Consider the following 18,883-nt stretch of genomic DNA (forward strand, 5'->3'; position numbering starts at 1 on the left):
CTGCAAATGCAAGGGAGGCAATAGTTGTAAAAATCATATAACTGAATGAGCTCTCATCATCATCATACAGGGAACAGGGAATAAACCTGTTGTTTTGTATTTCTCACTTTAAGTTAACGTTCCAATGATAATAGCATGGTTGGATATAAAATGTCTGTGCATTAATCAAATGCTTGTTTTCTTTCTTTTAAAAAAGTCCCTTGTTTGTATACAATTGTATTTATAATTTTCCATTCAATACAGCACAAAACAGGACATCTTAATATGAAGATTAATCTGGTAGAAATGTATGAGGATATCTATAAATAGAAGAAAAAGTCCCATTCACCTGTAGTGTGATTATAGTGTCACCGGTTGTGATAATTTTCAGGACTTTCGTCCCAGGTAGAGATTTTGGCACACATCCCACATTGTTCAATGAGGTCATATTAGTCTATAACAGTTGAGCTATTCTCCGCTAAATGAAGCGCATATCTTACCCAGGACCTAAACTAAAAAACACTTTTTGCACCAGGCTGTAAATATTTTTTTTTTTCTGCTGTAAGCACTGCAACAGTTAAAAGCTGTCTACACTTGATGCGACAAAGTGACCGTTACAAATCCATTTGTTCTTCATGTCAGAAGTAGCGCATGTCATAAATAGAAGTGAGCATCAGCTTCTTGTCTGGGATTTATCGTGTCCCGCCGGATCCAGTGCCGATGGTTTCAATTGTCTTCAGTTGCGTTTCGCTGCTCGCGTCACATGCAGACACGGTGACATTGAAACTATTGCAGGTGTTTCTCAGTTACAAATCTTTCAATTTTCATAATTTTTGGTGAATTTATTTGGTAGTTTGAGGTGGGGGTGCCAGATTTTGTTAAAGGTTTAAAGGGGGGCATGATCAAAAGAGTTTGAGAACCACCGTTTTAGCATCAAATTATCAGAATTTCAAATTTCGTTTCACATTGTATGACCTAACAAAGCCTCATTTTCTGACATCACGTGCCTTGGCCAGTTTAATACGCACTTTAAAACACAGATATGAAACAGAATGTTGAGTCTTCGTACCTTTTTATCATTTAATGTTTTATTTGAAAAGGAATAAAGAGAAAAATCTGCCACATGCACTCGTTAATACACAGATAAAATGTATAAAATATTACAGAAACAACTCTAAACTCATTTATTAATTACACATTGACTGTTTATTAATGTCACATGAATATAATCCATTGCTTTCTGCAGAATGGAAACTCTGAAGATGCGTTTAAAGAAGGCTTTGCCAATCTTAGTCTTTTTGTTCCCCCTGCTGGTCTTTTTATATTCTGCACTTTGAATTGGTTTTATTCAGTTTCAGGGGTTGGGTTCAAAAGAACAACCACATGTTGAATCTGCCGTCAGTCCATAGCAACCACAACACTTAAACGAGGCACTGCCTGTAAGTGGAGTTTAATTATTCTTGATTTTGGCATTTTGTATGTTTATGAGGGAGTGCATATAAAAGTAATTGTTTTCAAAGTTCTGCGTTATATTGTGTGGACATTTTGTATTAATTTTTCCTGTTGTACATTGTTGGACTCGTCATTTGTGACAGTTTATTTATGTATTCTTTTTGTTTTTATATTGTTTTAGAGTTTTAGACATTTATTCAGTAAATCTGAACTACGACTGGATGTGTTTAGCTTGCTGGGATGAAGCCAGTATAGTAGTTGTGATGTGGGCCTGTCCAGCGATGGGACAAAAGCTGAGTAAAGTTTAGCTTGTGCTTCATCTTACTGTGGCGTCTTGCTGTGGCTACAACAGAAATAAGACACACATTTACATAAATCAACACTACAAATGGTACAAATAATCTCAGAGAAAAAAAATATATATTTCTGTCAGTGAATCTACTGGTATAATCCATCTTACAGAAAGAAAAGACTGTTTAGTATCTATTGACTAGTTGATTGACTACTGAGGACATTTTCTTTATTTTTTGATGAAATTGAGAAGACTTGAGAAACTCACGGACAGATTCTCATATTCAGAAGAGCCCGACTGGTGAACAGCAGGTCTGGGATGGACAGTCTATGGGAAAAACACATTGATTATTGATTATTTGACTTTTGAATGCACAAACTCTTTTGCACATGTAGTTTTTGATATTTCTCTTACTGTGAGTGTGTCGTAGAGGTCAGATGATCTGGACTTGAGGTCAAGAGCTGCATATGTGCCTTCACTGGGATCAGTTCTGGGATCATCGTTCTGCAGGGAAACAGAGAGAAGGACTATCACCACAAAAAAAAGAGATTTTGCATGACAATCAAAAGTGTAATCACTCCACAGTGTGTGTTCTCACATAAAATCCTGTAAAATTGTGGTAATATATGTTCTGCATGCAGGGACGTGCACAGACATTTTGAGGGGCAGGGGCTCAAGTGAAATAAAGGTCACTTCTCATAATTACGTTTTTTTCTTTCTTTTTTTTTTCTTCTAAAATGAGCATTTTTTTTTCAAGTTCAGTAATTTAACTTAAATGACAATTAATAGGCAATTTTCATTGCCAGTAATGTGAAATAAGTGAACATAAACATACAAGCTTGATAAAAATGATCATTATAAGGAAATTTCAGATGGCACTTAGAGGCTTTTTCATCTGAACTCTAACCTAAATAACTGCATCAAGCAGAGGGGCGTGTTTTACTAATAATTTGTTTATTTTTGCACAAGGCACTACATCGTTTTAATTATTTTGGAATACATAACACTTTAAAATTAAACTTCCCAAAATAATTGAGTAAAAATTAAATAAAAGCCAATGTCAAGTATGTATTTGTGGTTGTATGGAATACTATTTTATAAAGGTTTAGAGGAAATAAAAAAAGTTAAATTACTCATAAATAAAAAGTTAATTTATAAATATTGTTATTTTGAATGTTTAATGTTTACTTATTTCTACTCAGTTTTATTTATTAATGTACCAGATGCAGTTACTCAGATTTACTACATTTTTTAGAGTGTATCCTCCATCTGTTTGCATCTGTAGATTTCTTCTAAATTCACCAATTTAGATTTCTAAATTTCAGGGGGAAAGACTCTTGATGTAAGTCATTAACTGGGGACGTTCTGTATGCAAATTAGGCGTCAACTAGTTAAAATGCGCACATTTGCATCTAATTGACAGGGCAATGCAGGTAAATAGGATAAACAAAATAACTAAAGCATATCACCTGGTGGTGATATATGCTTATTTTATTAGCTTATTTTATTACATGGCTTGGTTGAATTCCAATGTAGAATGCGGTGTGTTATTTCTTGATAACAGACCGCTGTGCGGAGTATAACAGACCGTTGCCATGAAAAACAGAGCGTTGCTATGGACTCACAGGATTCTAACCGTAGAGACGGAGCGTACTATTTTCTTTAGCGGAAGCAATACAATCGGGTTTAACAATCGGGGGAGAGGGAGCGCTTCAGAACTCCTGACCTGATATTTAGATATACTATTCTTCAAAAAATATATTTGTTTGACAGGGAAGCTGTGCGCAAACAGAAATATATATTATTTTTCAAAAATAAAATAAAAAGCACCCCAGAAAAAAAGGGCACTTTCTCTCCAGGAATAAAAAGGGCAGGTGCTCAAGCCCCCTTTGATGTCTATGTGTGCACGTGCCTGTCTGCATGTATAAAGAGGCTCTAATTGATTTATTGGTAGCCTATGATTCTATGATTCTGTGACCATCTCACCTCATACTCGTGTATTGCAGATCTGCAGTTTATCCTTTTCTTCTGACTGTTAAAAAACAAATGGAAACAAGCCATTTAATTGTTTCATTTAATAATCAAATGTACTTCTGCATTAAATAAAAGCAAATTATATTACTCTTTGTTGATCATTTTATATTTACATTTTATGCAATATGATGATGATGATGATGATGATGAATATTCCTACACATCCCACTGGGATCCCCAACCAGACGAGCCAACCAGCACCATGACGAACTGAAAGAGGGAGAATATCATAATTAAATCTAAAAACTAAGAATGAAGTGTGTTAATAAAAGCTTCACCTGTGACAGTTACAGCGTCTGATCTCTGAGATCCATGTTGATTGTGAGCCTGACAGTAGAAGTGTCCACTCTGTAGTGCACTGAAACTCTGTCCAGATCCAACAGCTGAGGTTTCATTCTCCTTAAACCAGCTGAAGTTCAGAGCAGGAGGGTTTGAGTCACTGATGCAGTTCAGAGTCACTGAATCTCCCTCCACTATTACACCAGATCCATTTATCGACACTGAGACGCTCCAGGGAGAGTCTAATAACAATTATCAGATTATTTAAGACCTCTTACACATTTTTAAAATGACTAATATGAACCAAATTAATCAAAACAGAGAATTAGCATCTAATGTTTTATAATAAACTCACACATGACGTTTAAAGTCACATTATCAGAGTATTTCTCTCCATGTTTATTGATGGACTTGCACTTGTATTCTCCACTGTCATCAGAGCTGATCTTTGAGATGCTGAAGATTCCTCCAGATCCTACAATCGTTCCTCCTTTAATCCAGCTGATTTCTCCAGGAGGGTTTGAGTCACTGATGCAGTTCAGAGTCACTGAATCTCCCTCCACTATTACACCAGATCCACTTATCAACACTGAGACGTTCCTGGGAGGGTCTAACACAGAAAAACATAGATATCCTTAACAATCACAGTAAATTTGGAATCACAGATGTTTACATGACTGTTAAATAGATGTGATTCTGGCCCCCACATTCTCTACATACTGCTACCATTCCCATCCATGTTCACTGGTGTTTGTTACTTGGGATTGAGTGAACTAACATTCAGCCAATCACACGCAAGTGTTATTAGACCAATCATCTCTCTTGCACCCTCTCTGGGGGATCGACAGGTGAAATATTTCTACTTTATTTTTAACCACTAGTATTTCCCTAAAAAAACTCCAGCTGTAAATAAAATTTGAGGCTTTTACATGAACATTAAAAGTGTGAAGATGGTGATGGGTCGCCTGATCAAGATTAGTTCTCTCACACCGACTCTGTAACACATATAACCACATGTGCATGTTGGATATTTAATTTCAAAATAATGCTTTCACTCTTCTACAAAAGCTTTCCATTAGATGTTGTACTATGAAACCCATTAATTACAAGAACTGCACATACTTTTTGCCCATCCCTGGAATCTTCTTAATTTGGAAAGAAACTTCAAAGAAAAAAAGTGCATACATTAAATAAAATGATCTGTACTCACACATGACATTGATCTGAACAGCAGGAGAGATGTGAGTGTGTCCGTCTACAGCACAGCTATATCTGACTGAATCCCCTCTTCTGACTGGATTGATGGAGAGTTTGTTACTGTATTTATTCTCAGTTAATATCTTCTGTGAGTTTCTGTACCAGATGAATGTTGCTCTGTCAGTCAGAGCGCAGCTGCTTTTACATCTCAGAGTGACTGAATCTCCCTCTGTCACTCTCTCAGGAGACTCCACCTGAAGATCTGAACACAACACACACATTATATCTAGTGCTGCTGACATACACTGATTATTATTCAACATAATGCACAGAAGAAGAGATAAACCTCATCAAAGTCACCTGTGACATTAAGAGTTACACCAGGTTTACCAATCCATTTTCCATCAGTTTTATTAGTGATGAATCTGAAATAGTACATGTGTGAATCCTTCAGTGTCACATGACTCAGTCTGACGGTGCAGTTCTGCTGTTTATCTCCCAGATACTGAAGCCTCTGACTGTATTCAGGGTCCTTAGACAGATCTGGATACTTTCCATTATCTTTTACCAGTGTTTCGGTCCAGAACACTTTCTTTATCTGATGTCCAGTAGGGTATTTATAAGTGCATCTCATTATCACTGTTGAGTCCTTTAGTGCACAGATGTGTGAAGGACTGTAACTCACAACCCCATCATCCCACTGGCTACAAACTCCTGAAACACACATTAAAGGGATAGTTCACACAAAAACAATTGTTTCATAATTATTGACCCCTCGTGTTCATTATATTCTTATTCTTTTTGTAGAACACATGAAATGCTGACATTGCAAAAACATTCAAATAATCATAATTGATGCACATATTTATATTGTACATTAATTTCAGTGAGAATAACAGAAGAATTTAAACATTTATCTGAAGTTATTATTCTTTTTAATTTTTATCTCTGACTGCCTTTATTTTTTACTTTATTTGCATGATTTTTTTTTCCACAAAATTTGTTTGTGAAAGGGGTTTTAACAGGGTGCTGCCGGACTCATGATTTAAAAAAAGAAAGACTTTGATGAGAGACTAAAGGAGCGACTCACCGTGAATCATGAGCAGAAACACCAGAGGAAGAGGAGGAGCCATTATCAGTGACATCACTACAAGAACAATAATACAGAATCACACAGTTGTTCCTAATCCTGGACGATCTCCAGCATTTTAGATGTCTCCTTAATCAAGCACACCTAATTCAGTTCATCAGCTCATTATTAAAGGCTTTAATCTCAACAATGGTGACATGCTTCAATGGTGCAATGCATTCTGAGTGCATCATACGAAACTTATCCATGGCTCCCAGAATGCATTGCACCATTGAAGCATGTCACCATTGTTGAGATTCATATGCTGATTCTTGATGCCTGTGTGCGAGTAAAACTCACAGGAGCCCATAATATGTAAATGGTGTGTTAAAAATCGTTTGATGTTCTGATTAAATTATATTATTTCCTTGCTGTAGAATCACAACAATAAAACAGAATTAATAACATACTACCCGTATAAACCTCCCACATAATATCAATGAGTTAAGCCAATATATGATGGTTATATTCTTATCATCAATCAGCTTACAGCATCTGATTATATTTTCTCTTGCTGTTCTCATCATAACAAACAGACACAGCTGTTAGAAAAAAACAAATGTTGAAAAGTCAAGAGCCCAACTAAAGCACACACTGATCGCCACAATGGTAACATCAAATCAAACTATTACGTTCAAATAAGTAATCAACATCTAAACCTCTTCTTAATTCTTAATACGAACTTCTGTAGATGTCTGACAGAAATAAAGTCAGTCTGGTTTGTAATAAGTGAAGCTGGTAATGCTGTTTGTGGAGTTGTTTAATGAGATCTTGAGAGATGTAATGTATTTTATCTTCAGTTGATTTCATCCAAGGCTGTGGCTGGAAGTAGTTCTTGTGTTTCTCTTTCCTTCAGTGATTCTGCTTGTTAACAGCAGGTGTTCTTCACTAATACAAAATCATTTTTCAATCACTTAATTATCTCATTAACTCCAACACTGATTAAGTGTTACAATAAACAGCCTGTAGTGTGCACACTAAGCAGTGTTCATTTCATCTGGGCAAATCCATGTGGGGCCTACATGGAAACTGGGTGCAAAACTGGCTGGGTCCCAGTTAGATAGCCCAGGTCAAACCCATTTGGGCCCCACATGGCTCTGCTGGCTGGGTGGGTTTGTCAGATAAGAGAGATATCCAAAATGTGCAGTATTGGGGGTCCTCAAAGACCAGGATTGGGAACCACAGGTATAACACACACAATGAGCATTATAAAACAATCTTTAGCTTTAAAAACATTTCCATAAATAATATTTCATTGAGAATATTTCCAATTGATTAGGTCAGTGGTTTCTACAACAGTATTAATCTGACTATATTCACACAGTAACCAGCGTAACTCTTACCGTGTTCTGGTGAGTCTCTCAGCAGGCGTTGAACTGATGAATTTCTTGTGGTCACACACTGTTCGTTTTAAAATACTCGCACACACAAAAAATGTTTCTTCCTCTTTCTTGACTCCTGCCCACACAAGCAACTTCAGACAACTTTTCATCATGATTCAATGGCATTTATTGATATCTAAAAAATCATTAAACCCAAAATGTTTAAGAATATGAAGAAGTTTGTCCACCACTTTGATAGGTCATGTACAAATATGTATTAACATATAGGACGTATTTACAGCTTAACTTGAATTTCCACATTTTAAGATTAAAGGGATGTTCAGATATAAATGGAATACAAATAAAAGTGGGTTTTTAAACTTAGTTTTTATACCCTTTCTTCCTGGAAACATTTTCTGTAGAATTATTGAGCAAGACACTCAAGATAGGAACTTATATTGAGTAAGACTGGATGTCGACACTTTGACAGCCGACAGCCAAGTTGTATTTTGACATCCTCAAGATAATTTTTGCCTTCAGTTTATTGGCGAATAGAATAGCGACAGGAAGTGGTGGGCAGTAGAGGTGGGTGGGACAGGAAATGACCTCATCCAGAATCAGTTAAGAACACATGCACAGCCCAATGTGTCTCAATGTACGTCATTCAAAATGAATTCTTAGCTAATATTGCTTAATACAAAAACCCCTAAAAGCACATGGAGATTCAAAAGTATGAGATGGGAGGAGAAATAATATTTCAATGCTTTTTCATTTGCTCGCAAAAGTTTCATGCATGGGGAATGCAAAGGATTTGAAAGAAAATGCAAAAGCACTGACATATAATTTCCACCACCATGTGACTTTAGGGGCTCCATTAAATGTTGTTTTAGTCAAGCTGATTAAACCAACATGATTGACCTCGTCTTAACACACGTACACAGAATTTGCTCTACAAATAATCGTCACCAGAGGTGGGAAATCCAGGGCCCAATGAGTAGAAGTCCTGCCATATGTTTATTCCACCCATAAACTCAGTCAGCTGATTTCACTAATTAGTTCTCTCTCCTGTCTGAATTAGCAAATCCAGGTGATTGGAACAAAATACTGAGGAGGACTTTTACGTTCTGAACCTGGACTTTAGAGTTAAACCTCTGTTAATTCTCAATAAAACTTTTATAGACGTCTGACAGAAATAAAGTCAGTCTGGTTAGTAATAAGTGAAGCTGGTAATGCTGTTTGTGGAGTTGTTTAATCCTCCTCTGCTGAGATCTTCACAGATTTAATGTCTTCTTTTCTCTTCAGTTGATTTCATCTGAGGCTGTGGCTGAAATTACTATTTTTTGGCTATGATAAGGTCCAGTTCTGGTTTATTTCTTTGCTCTTGGCTGACATGTGGCATTGCTATGCAGAGGTGTAAAGTCCAGGTTCAGAACGTAAAAGTCCTCCTCAGTATTTTGTTCCAATCACCTGGATTTGCTAATTCAGACAGGAGAGAGAACTAATTAGTGAAATCAGCTGACTGAGTTTATGGGTGGAATAAACATATGGCAGGACTTTTACTCATTGGGCCCTGGATTTCCCACCTCTGATCGTCACTGGTGACTTTAATAGACTGAGGTGTTCATCAAAGCTTTAATTTTATCCACTGTTGCACAAGTTTGTTAGAACAGCCCAAATATTAATATTAACCCAGCTATCACATATAGTAGGTTATTCTGAGCTTAGGTCTACAATGACCCAGAAATGACCACACACAAGCTTAAATTTGGTAAAACTGATACAGCCTTTTTATTTGCTTACAGAAAACACATGAAGTCAAAAGTTCAAATGACTTTAACAAACAAATTACCAAGCAGTGACATCACAAAATGTGTTTAGTCTCACTAAACATGTGTTGTTGGTTCTTTGGCTCTTTCCTTTGTATTCTGCTCTTGTAATGAGAAAAAGACCACAGATACTGCATTCCTGACATCTATTTAGCTTATTTAATGAATAATAAATAACTGAGTGAATTAGCATGATAAATTGACAGCCCTACTCTCAGAATATTGTTCACTGTTTTGGCCTTTGTCTTCATGATGGTCTCATTTACTCATTTGACACAGCTGTAGATCACAGACGCCTCTTCCACAGTCTGCACATTTGATAGCCTAAAAACATCAAATAAAACAACAATCATGGTATGTATCAGAATACATGATGATAAAAGTCATTAAATAATTCAGATGTTTCTGAAACATCAGTGGGACACAATGTTATTTAAAAAAAAGTCCAGATTTAAAGAACTATAAATTCTCCTTTCATCAACACAAAAGTAACATGAGGGTGAGTTGATGGCAAACGTTTTATTTTTGCGTGAACTGTCTCTTTAAGCTCGTTCTTCTCACCTCAGGACAGAATCAGGCTGACGGATCCTGATATTGTCGTAGTGGCTTTCGTTCTCCTCTGCTCTCTTCGTCTCTGTCTTTCTGTGATGTTGGACAGTTGCGTACTGGATCTCCTCAGTATCTCTGCATTCAGGAGCATTTCCATCTCTTCTGGGTTTGCTGGAAGTAACACTGGCGTACTGAGCGTCATCACAATCGGCTGATTCAGAAACATGAACGTCTCTCTCTGTTACGGTAGAGTACAGATTGTCCTGAAATGGAAGATGGATGAAATATTATTTATCATTCACATTTAAAGGCTGTTCACACAGAACACGGTTTCCCATTTCAGTGCACTACTTTTCCATTGTTTTTCTATGTAAACTCGTGCTAGACCGACGTGTATGACCGTTATAAACACGGCACTGAAATTAAAATGCAGTAAACTTTTAAAAACACATCTCTAAACTTTTTGGGGGGGTTTGTCTCTCATTCCACTGACTTGTCTCTCACGTTTTGTGTGAATGGCCCCGTCTAACTAGACTCTTCACATGTTGTGTCTGGAAGATTTACCTGTTTTTCAGTGAGGTCTTCAGCTTTAGCACCTCTTCGTTTTCTCCTGATTTAACAGACAATAAACTTGTAAGCTGCATTTTAAAGATTCATTACTACTCACATTACATGAGGCATTTCCACCTGCACTAGTCTGAAAGTGAATTACATTTATACACTCACTGTAATTGAGAATGATTTTATTGAAAACTTACATTATAAACAGAATAATGATGATGACGATGAAGAATCCTAAGCATGCTGTGATCCCCAACCAGATGAGCCAGCCATGACCACGATGTTCTGAAAGATTAAAATTTTTAGTTCAGATTAAGTCTCAAAGCTTCATACTATAACTGTCTTGAACCCTTTATAAAATAAAAGCTTCACCTGTGACAGTTACAGCGTCTGATCTCTGAGATCCATGTTGATTGTGAGCCTGACAGTAGAAGCGTCCACTCTGTAGTGCACTGAAACTCTGTCCAGATCCAACAGCTGAGGGTTCATTCTCCTTAAACCAGCTGAAGTTCAGAGCAGGAGGGTTTGAGTCACTGATGCAGTTCAGAGTCACTGAATCTCCCTCCACTATTACACTAGATCCACTCATCAACACTGAGACGTTCCTGGGTGGGTCTAATAACAATTATCAGATTATTATTTTTAAATTGTATTACACATTTCTCCATGGATGTTTGTGCCAAAAGGTCATGTCACTTATTAACCCTCTGGAGACCAAGCTGTTTTTGGGGTCCTTGAGATGTTCTGACATGCCTTGACATTTGTGCTTTTTTCAGTTATTTATAAACATGTTAATGGCAAAGGTGTAAATTCACTCTATATAGCACAAACAGGGCTACCATAATATGCGAGCAACGTGTATGTAGATGTTTGTATTTTTAAGAGAATAATGTTTATGCGTGGTTATTGGAAAAAATTTAAATGAAAGTTGCTGAATTAAGACCACAAAACACATATTAACCCTCTGAGGTCTGAGCTGTTTTCTGGGCCCTGGAGGTGTTCTGACATGCTCTGACATTTCTGGTTATTTCTGTTACTTGTGACATTTTCATGGCTAAAGTCTAATTACACTGTATTCAGCACAAACTCTGCTACAATAATATATCAGCAGCATGTATGTAAAAGTTTGTAGTTTTGAGATAATGACATTTATGCGTGGTTTTTGAAAATACAAAAAAAAATTCTCACTGAAATAAGGCCATGAAACCCATACTGATTATTTCTTCACAAGACTTTTGAAAATTGTATGACGTAGCCTAGAATATTTGCTGCAAAACTATGTGAAATTCACCCTGACTGCTCATTCAGATAAGACAATATATTGATTTAAAAATTTTACGACGTGTTTTGTGTGAAAAAGCCTTATGCGAGAGCTCATTAATATGTAAGCTTTTCTCACCTGAGAAAGACAAAGAACCTCCCCTAACGGCCCTATTAGGAGCTATCAGGCCCCTATCATTCTGAGCAACCTTGCACAATACTGTAAATGAGGAGATTTAAAAAATAATGGCTTTTAAATTGTTTGGATTTATTTACAACACAACATAATCCAAAGATACACAACAAATGCCAAAAAAGCACTTCAAAGACAGAGACCTTTGTGCCATTCCTAAAAACATTGTACAATTCCTAAAAACATTGTACATACCTTTCATTTCCAAGATTTTCACTTTACCATGTTCACGTACTGAGACTCATGTGAATGTTGAAGTCCTCAGTGGCATCTGGGACCTGAAAAAAAAAAAAAGTGAACATACTGATATCAAGAGAAAGGCCTGCACGATTTTGGAAATAAATATTAGATTTTTCTGGTTAAAATTGCTTTTTAAAATTCCTTTTTAAAATTCACAGAATACACACACACACACACACGTTTCCAACGATATATAATATAATGAACACCAGGTTTGTTGTGCCTTGTAGGCATAAGGTATATGCGCAGTGCGGATAAAATAATAATAACAATAAATAACCTATAGCAGCCTATAAATCTTCCAAAAGAAGCTAGAGAAAAATATATTGATTATCATGTTACTTCAAATGTTTCCATCCGTTATGATGATATGAAATGAGATAATAATAAAAACATGAAGCCGTTTGGTGCGTTTTGCTTTCATCCAAAATATGATACATTCAAACGCGATCGCTTGCAAAATATGATACATTCAAACGCGATCACTCTCAAATATAAAACATTATGGTTACCATAAACATATCTATGTTTGAGCAGATATCCACAAACACAGTAAACACATATGATACATTCAAACGCGATCGCTTGCAAAATATGATACATTCAAACGCGATCGCTTGCAAAATATGATACATTCAAACGCGATCGCTTGCAAAATATGATACATTCAAACGCGATCGCTTGCAAAATATGATACATTCAAACGCGATCGCTTGCAAAATATGATACATTCAAACGCGATCACTCTCAAATATAAAACATTATGGTTACCATAAACATATCTATGTTTGAGCAGATATCCACAAACACAGTAAACACGGGTCTAAATATTATAATATTCCCCATATATCTAGCAACAGTTCAGCTGCAACGTGACATTTATGCAACAATAACAAACTAATATGTAAGAATTTCTTACCTTATCTTTCTTGTCTTCAAATCGCGTTCTTCTTCTTCTGAGGTAGCCTAAATCCAATGTAAGCTCAGGCACGTCTTTCAAACTCGACGAAAAGTGAAGTGAAGTGTTTTGTTGTTGAGGTAACGAGCGCGTTCGCGTTCCATGTGGAGATTTGCATGTGAATATCTTTTGCGCGAGTAGGCGTGGCCAAATTAACTGTAATGAGCAAGCGTTTGAGAAGCTGGACATCTTGTTGGTTTTATACAAATTACTTAAACAGAGAATATTTGTTTTCGTTTTGAATCCGATCATTTAAAAGTACACACTTAAATGTTTATAAAGGTATATGGCTCATAAATGTGTGACAAGTATTCGCTGAGTTTTGTTTCAGTTTATAGACGTGCTCAAGAAAAAAAAGTTCACCGCGACGGAGAGGCAGAACGCACACCCTGTTTATTTTCTTTATTTTACAAAAGCACAATGTTTTGATTTGATTGTAAGTGGACACATACAAAAGGAGAAATATCACAGATTCTTTTTTTATATTTCTTTTTTCTGTATGACCATAAATGATGGAGTAATTTAAGTTTATAGTGCTACAATGTGGAGAAAATCCGGCAAAACGCGTCGGCGCGTTTGTCGACCTCAGAGGGTTAAATATGTGTCCACAAGACTTTTGACTAATGGATGTTGTCCCTTTGAGTTCTAGCTTCAAAATGATGTAAAAATAGTCTTGCTTTATCGTTCACAAAAAAAAATACATTGATTTAAATGGTGTAAAACAGGTTTTGCTTGGAAAGCCAATATGCGAGGGGGAGGAGTAGTTTACACCTTAGATTATGAATGTCCCACCCACTCTGCATAATGAGCCATTCACTCAGGTGTGAAACTGACTGAGCCACAATGCAAGGACAAAAGATGTATTTAGAAGAAGACTTATATTGACCATTTAAGATTTCGCTTACATCTCTCTTGTAAATATGTTTTGCTATTTTATTAAAAATGTTACAATTACAACAATAATTACAATTTCAACAATATTTCAAGTGTACTCTTTCTTTGTAAAAAAAAAAAAAAAAAAAAAAAGATTATAGGCCTACATTTTATCATATGTATTCATTAGTTTGAATATAGCCAACATTGGAACATCTAACATCTTAGTCTATGAATTTATTTTTTTTTTGCAGTTTAATACGTTGCTTATACAAATACATTTTATTTCAACATATTCCAGTCGATTTTTACTCATCTCAGTAGGCTATAGCAAAGCAGTTTATTCTTTCACACACAGACGCGCGATTCATATTTAGGCTAAACAGTCTTTACAAATATGTCCCCTTCATTCATCTCACAGAAAGGCGAGTCATATTATAGAAATGCGATTCATCTTTTTGCGGTTTACATAGGCCTACACTAACGTTATTCCATAACGTTATTCCACACGTGAGAAAAGAAAACAGCCTACCTCACTCCTCAGCGGAATCTGCTCCTCATTTCAGGAGATATTGCTCCTCATCAGCACTGTTCTGAGGAATCTTTTCTCCATAAGGTAGGCTATAATGTCTCACTCGCGAGGAGTCGCGACGCGCTTTGTTTACAGCTGATGTGGGCGTTTCACAGCTCTGAAATAGTTCTCAGAATTTGCGTTTGAATAGCACGCGCTCTCCGGGGAGTGGTCACATTACTGTGAATTAGCTCGTAATGAGCTCGACAGGAGTCGCTCTCTTTTTATACAGATTACAGAAGCTGAGAATATTTGTTTTTTATATAAATGACTTCATTTAAAAGATGCAATCTCAAGCTTTATGCCCGTGGGTTTTCGCAGAGTTATAGATCATTTTCGAACGCGTTTCAAATGGGAGTTTACTGACAGAGAGAAGGCAGAAATCGCATCATGTTAATTTTTCTTTATTTGTCAAAAAGCAAAACACTTTATTTGTATTGTGAGAATACAGAAAAAAAATAGAAACTGAACAGGATCGATTGCTGTATTACACGAAAATGAAAGATCAAAATTAACAGAGCATTTAGTGTTTATTTTCATTGCTAAAAAAAAAAAACGAGCAAAACACGTGGGCGCGTTTGTGGTCCCCAGAGGGTTAAGAAATATCCAAAACGAAAATAAACAAAACTTTTTTCTGTGTGTGTGGTAGTCAGTAAATCAGTGCTGACATAATTGTTAGGTGTGGCTGTAGAAAGCGCTAGTGATGTTCGGCTCTTGAACAAATTGTTCTTTTGAGCCGATAGGAAGTAACCAGTCGAGGGTACTTACAATAGAAGTGAATGGACCTAATTTTGGAGGATTTAAAGGCATAAATGTGAGTCTTATTATTTCATAAAAGCATTTACAATCAGTATTTTGTTCAAATATGTGCATTATTTGAGCTTTAAATGTGTTTAAACCATTATTTGAACAGCTGTTGTAGTGTGTTGTGTTTATGGTGTGGCGTTGTCATGACAACGGTGTGTAAAATTGAATATAACATAAAATGTTAAAATCACACATATTGTTCATGTTTTGTGACTGTATTATTGAAACAGTGAGCATTTAAATGTTTTAAATATTAGCCCCAATTACTATCATTTTTAAAGAAAAGGAGGGACGAGTGAACTCTACTGGCTTTGGAAAGAAAACTTTAAAGAACATACTCACACATGACATTGAGCTGAACAGCAGGAGAGATGTGAGTGTGTCCGTCTACAGCACAGCTATATCTGCCTGAATCCTCTCTTCTGACTGACTGCAGCAGGAGTTCATTGTTTCTGTCTCTTCTCTCAGTTAATGGCTGTGAGTTTCTGTACCAGATGAATGTTGCTCTGTCAGTCAGAGCGCAGCTGCTTTTACATCTCAGAGTGACTGAATCTCCCTCTGTCACTCTCTCAGGAGACTCCACCTGAAGATCTGAACACAACACACACATTATATCTAGTGCTGCTGTCATACACTGATTATTATTCAACATAATGCACAGAAGAAGAGCTAAACCTCACCAAACTCACCGATGACAGTAAGAGTCACTCCTGGATTACCAATCCATTTTCCATCTTTGTCAGTGATGAATCTGAAATAGTACATGTGTGAATCCTTCAGTGTCACATGACTCAGTCTGACGGTGCAGTTCTGCTGTTGATCTCCCAGATACTGAAGCCTCTGACTGTATTCAGGGTCCTCAGACAGATCTGGAAACTCTTCATCTTTCTTTTTATCTTTTGTTTTGCTCCAGAACACTTTCTCAATCTGATGTCCAGTAGGGTATTTATAAGTGCAGCTCATTATCACTGTTGAGTCCTTTAGTGCACAGATGTGTGAAGGACTGTAACTCACACTCCAGTTATCACTAGAAACCCCTGAAACACAAAATTCACAAGGCAACAAGGATAGGAAACAACAATAGAAGCACACACATGCCCATCTACAGTATGAGTTAAACAGGACCATAAACTTTCATTAAAAATTGTTTTTCTTTACAAAACTAGTGTTAATAAATGAAGAATTACACTTATGATGTGATCTGTGTAAAACCTACAGCCATCAGACAGAAGGTGATGAAATGCAGGAAGCAGAACATTGAACACTAACCATGAAAAACGTTATGCTCTACATGTTATCAGCTTCATCAGTTAGCATTATATCAGCATAACCTGAATAATACCATTTTCTTTAGAAGCAACAAATAAATCACTGAAATTTCCCTCCATTATAGTAGATATTTTACCAGTGCTATATTTCCTGGGGCACCAGCAGTGCTAACTGATCCATGCTAACTAGCCAAAACCTTTTACTCTTAGTTAGTAATGAACTCGTATGTCATTTACAGGAGAGACTCACCTGGAATCAGGAGCAGAAACACCAGAGCAAGAGTCATCAGTGACATCACAGGAAACTAAATAATGTACACAACAGTTCAATATGTCATCTTTCATTTCATCAAAACTATAACAACAGCCGTTTATTGCATTATAAACACTGCAAAAAAGATACAAATACTTTACAATCTTCACTGTTAGTAGATTTCCACGGATGAAACTCATTTAAAGATAACGTCAGGAACACATGAGTCATCTAACAGAGGTTATTATGAAAGAAAATGTTTCTCACTCCAATTTTCTTGTGTGGAGATTAATTAGTTAGACAATATTAATTACTGAATAAGTGTATCTCTTACCGTTTTGTAGTTTCAGCCGCTGATAACAGACTCCAGGAGAGTGAAGTGCAAATGCAAGCTGAAAACTTTCTTCTGCTATTTTACAGTTTTTTTCCTTCCTCTTTTTAAAGTCTGATCAACCTTCCCCACGCCGAGACAGGAACAACCCGAATGAAACCACTTGCAAATAGAAAAAAGATAAAACACTCTCTCTAAAGGATTGGTTAACGAATATCTAAAAGCTTGACTATAGAGCTTACATTACAAATATCAAATGAAACTTTCAGTGTGAAGCTCTCCTGTCAATATGATTAGATGGTGTGCAAAAGTGATCTTCTTTCTTTAAGATGAGCAGTTGTTCATTTTTAAAGACAGTGTTTACAAAATAAGATTTAAACTGTGTGTTTACATGCATGTTTAGTATTTACACCTAGTTGAGGGAGGAACATGCCATTGCCTTCCCATAGAATCAGGAAACAATATGATGGATGAATGGAATGGGTTGATCATTTTGTGGGTGAAAGAAAGAAAGAAAGAAAGAAAGAAAGAAAGAAAGAAAGAAAGAAAGAAAGAAAGAAAGAAAGAAAGAAAGAAACACAGCAAAATCCCCAGTGTTAAATCAACACTGCTCAGAGCAAATATGGTCCCACTCAACAGAGTGTTAAAATAACACTGAAGCAGTGTTAAAGTTAATGAGATAATTAAGTGACTAATTGAGTGATGATTGAACATTAGTGATGAACACCTGCAGTTAACAAGCAGAATCACTGAAGGAAAGAGAAACACAAGAACTACAACTGACTTCCAGTCACAGTCACATTAAATCAGATGAAGAGAAAAGAAGACATTAAATCTGTGAAGATCTCAGCAGAGGAGGATTAACCCTCTGAGGTCTGAGCTGTTTTCTGGGCCCTGGAGGTGTTCTGACATGCTCTGACATTTCTGGTTATTTCTGTTACTTGTGACATTTTCATGGCTAAAGTCTGATTACACTGTATTCAGCACAAACTCTGCTACAATAATATATCAGCAGCATGTATGTAAAAGTTTGTAGTTTTGAGATAATGACATTTATGCATGGTTTGTGAAAATACAAAAAAAAATTCTCACTGAAATAAGGCCATGAAACCCATACTGATTATTTCTTCACAAGACTTTTGAAAATTGTATCACGTAGCCTAGAATATTTGCTCTAAAACTATGTGAAAATCACCCTGATTGCTCATTCAGATAAGACAATATATTGATTTAAAAAATTTACGACGTGTTTTGTGTGAAAAAGCCTTATGCGAGAGCTCATTAATATGTAAGCTTTTCTCACCTGAGAAAGACAAAGACCCTCCCCTAACGGCCCTATTAGGAGGTATCAGGCCCTGTCATTCTGAGCAACCTTGCACAATACTGTAAATGAGGAGATTTAAAAAAAGAATGGCTTTTAAATTGTTTGGATTTATTTACAACACAACATAGTCCAAAGATACACACAGCAAATGCCAAAAAAGCTCTTATTGAAAACAATGATCCAAA

At 36.3% G+C, this 18,883-nt stretch overlaps 2 protein-coding genes across 3 annotated transcripts; both read right to left on the reverse strand.

Moving 5' to 3' along the window:
- Nucleotides 1-1,045: 1,045 nt before the first annotated feature.
- On the reverse strand, nucleotides 1,046-7,798 carry LOC311077703 (B-cell receptor CD22-like). The gene is made up of 11 exons (XM_084106299.1): nucleotides 7,706-7,798; nucleotides 6,324-6,380; nucleotides 5,594-5,947; nucleotides 5,247-5,495; nucleotides 4,392-4,646; nucleotides 4,036-4,278; nucleotides 3,871-3,967; nucleotides 3,710-3,755; nucleotides 2,138-2,227; nucleotides 1,991-2,050; nucleotides 1,046-1,774 (listed from the first exon to the last, which is right to left on the reverse strand). The coding sequence occupies exons 2-11, from the start codon at nucleotides 6,376-6,378 to the stop codon at nucleotides 1,748-1,750; spliced, it is 1,476 nt and encodes a 491-aa protein (XP_083962425.1). The 5' UTR covers nucleotides 6,379-6,380; nucleotides 7,706-7,798; the 3' UTR covers nucleotides 1,046-1,747.
- Nucleotides 7,799-9,448: 1,650 nt separating this feature from the next.
- Nucleotides 9,449-17,454, reverse strand: LOC311077713 (B-cell receptor CD22-like). 2 transcript variants are annotated; one of them, XM_084106321.1, is made up of 9 exons: nucleotides 17,378-17,454; nucleotides 17,041-17,095; nucleotides 16,212-16,559; nucleotides 15,865-16,113; nucleotides 10,993-11,235; nucleotides 10,818-10,905; nucleotides 10,624-10,669; nucleotides 10,072-10,322; nucleotides 9,449-9,834 (listed from the first exon to the last, which is right to left on the reverse strand). In XM_084106321.1, the coding sequence occupies exons 2-9, from the start codon at nucleotides 17,084-17,086 to the stop codon at nucleotides 9,777-9,779; spliced, it is 1,329 nt and encodes a 442-aa protein (XP_083962447.1). In that variant the 5' UTR covers nucleotides 17,087-17,095; nucleotides 17,378-17,454; the 3' UTR covers nucleotides 9,449-9,776. The 2 variants fall into 2 exon arrangements, with proteins under 2 accessions (XP_083962447.1, XP_083962446.1); XM_084106320.1 differs by lacking the exons at nucleotides 17,041-17,095; nucleotides 17,378-17,454 and having other exon boundaries at nucleotides 16,203-17,025.
- Between the last annotated feature and the right edge of the window lie 1,429 nt (nucleotides 17,455-18,883).

This window comes from Abramis brama, assembly GCF_963993115.1.
Source record: "Abramis brama genome assembly, chromosome: 2".
In the NCBI taxonomy this organism is placed as follows: domain Eukaryota; kingdom Metazoa; phylum Chordata; class Actinopteri; order Cypriniformes; family Leuciscidae; genus Abramis; species Abramis brama.

What these genes read in the sequence shown, in the direction of transcription:
- LOC311077703 (XM_084106299.1), bottom strand. Translation starts at nt 6,378, where the DNA reads ATGTCACTGATAATGGCTCCTCCTCTTCCTCTGGTGTTTCTGCTCATG. An exon ending in AGACGCTGTAACTGTCACAG is followed by an intron (nt 3,968 to 4,035) that starts GTGAAGCTTTTA and finishes TCCCTCTTTCAG; the next exon opens with TTCGTCATGGTGCTGGTTGG. An exon ending in CTGAATATGAGAATCTGTCC is followed by an intron (nt 1,775 to 1,990) that starts GTGAGTTTCTCA and finishes TTTCTGTTGTAG; the next exon opens with CCACAGCAAGACGCCACAGT.
- LOC311077713 (XM_084106320.1), bottom strand. Translation starts at nt 16,650, where the DNA reads ATGGTCCTGTTTAACTCATACTGTAGATGGGCATGTGTGTGCTTCTAT. An exon ending in TACTGTCATCGGTGAGTTTG is followed by an intron (nt 16,114 to 16,202) that starts GTGAGGTTTAGC and finishes TGTTGTGTTCAG; the next exon opens with ATCTTCAGGTGGAGTCTCCT. An exon ending in ATCATTATTCTGTTTATAAT is followed by an intron (nt 10,670 to 10,817) that starts GTAAGTTTTCAA and finishes CTGTTAAATCAG; the next exon opens with GAGAAAACGAAGAGGTGCTA.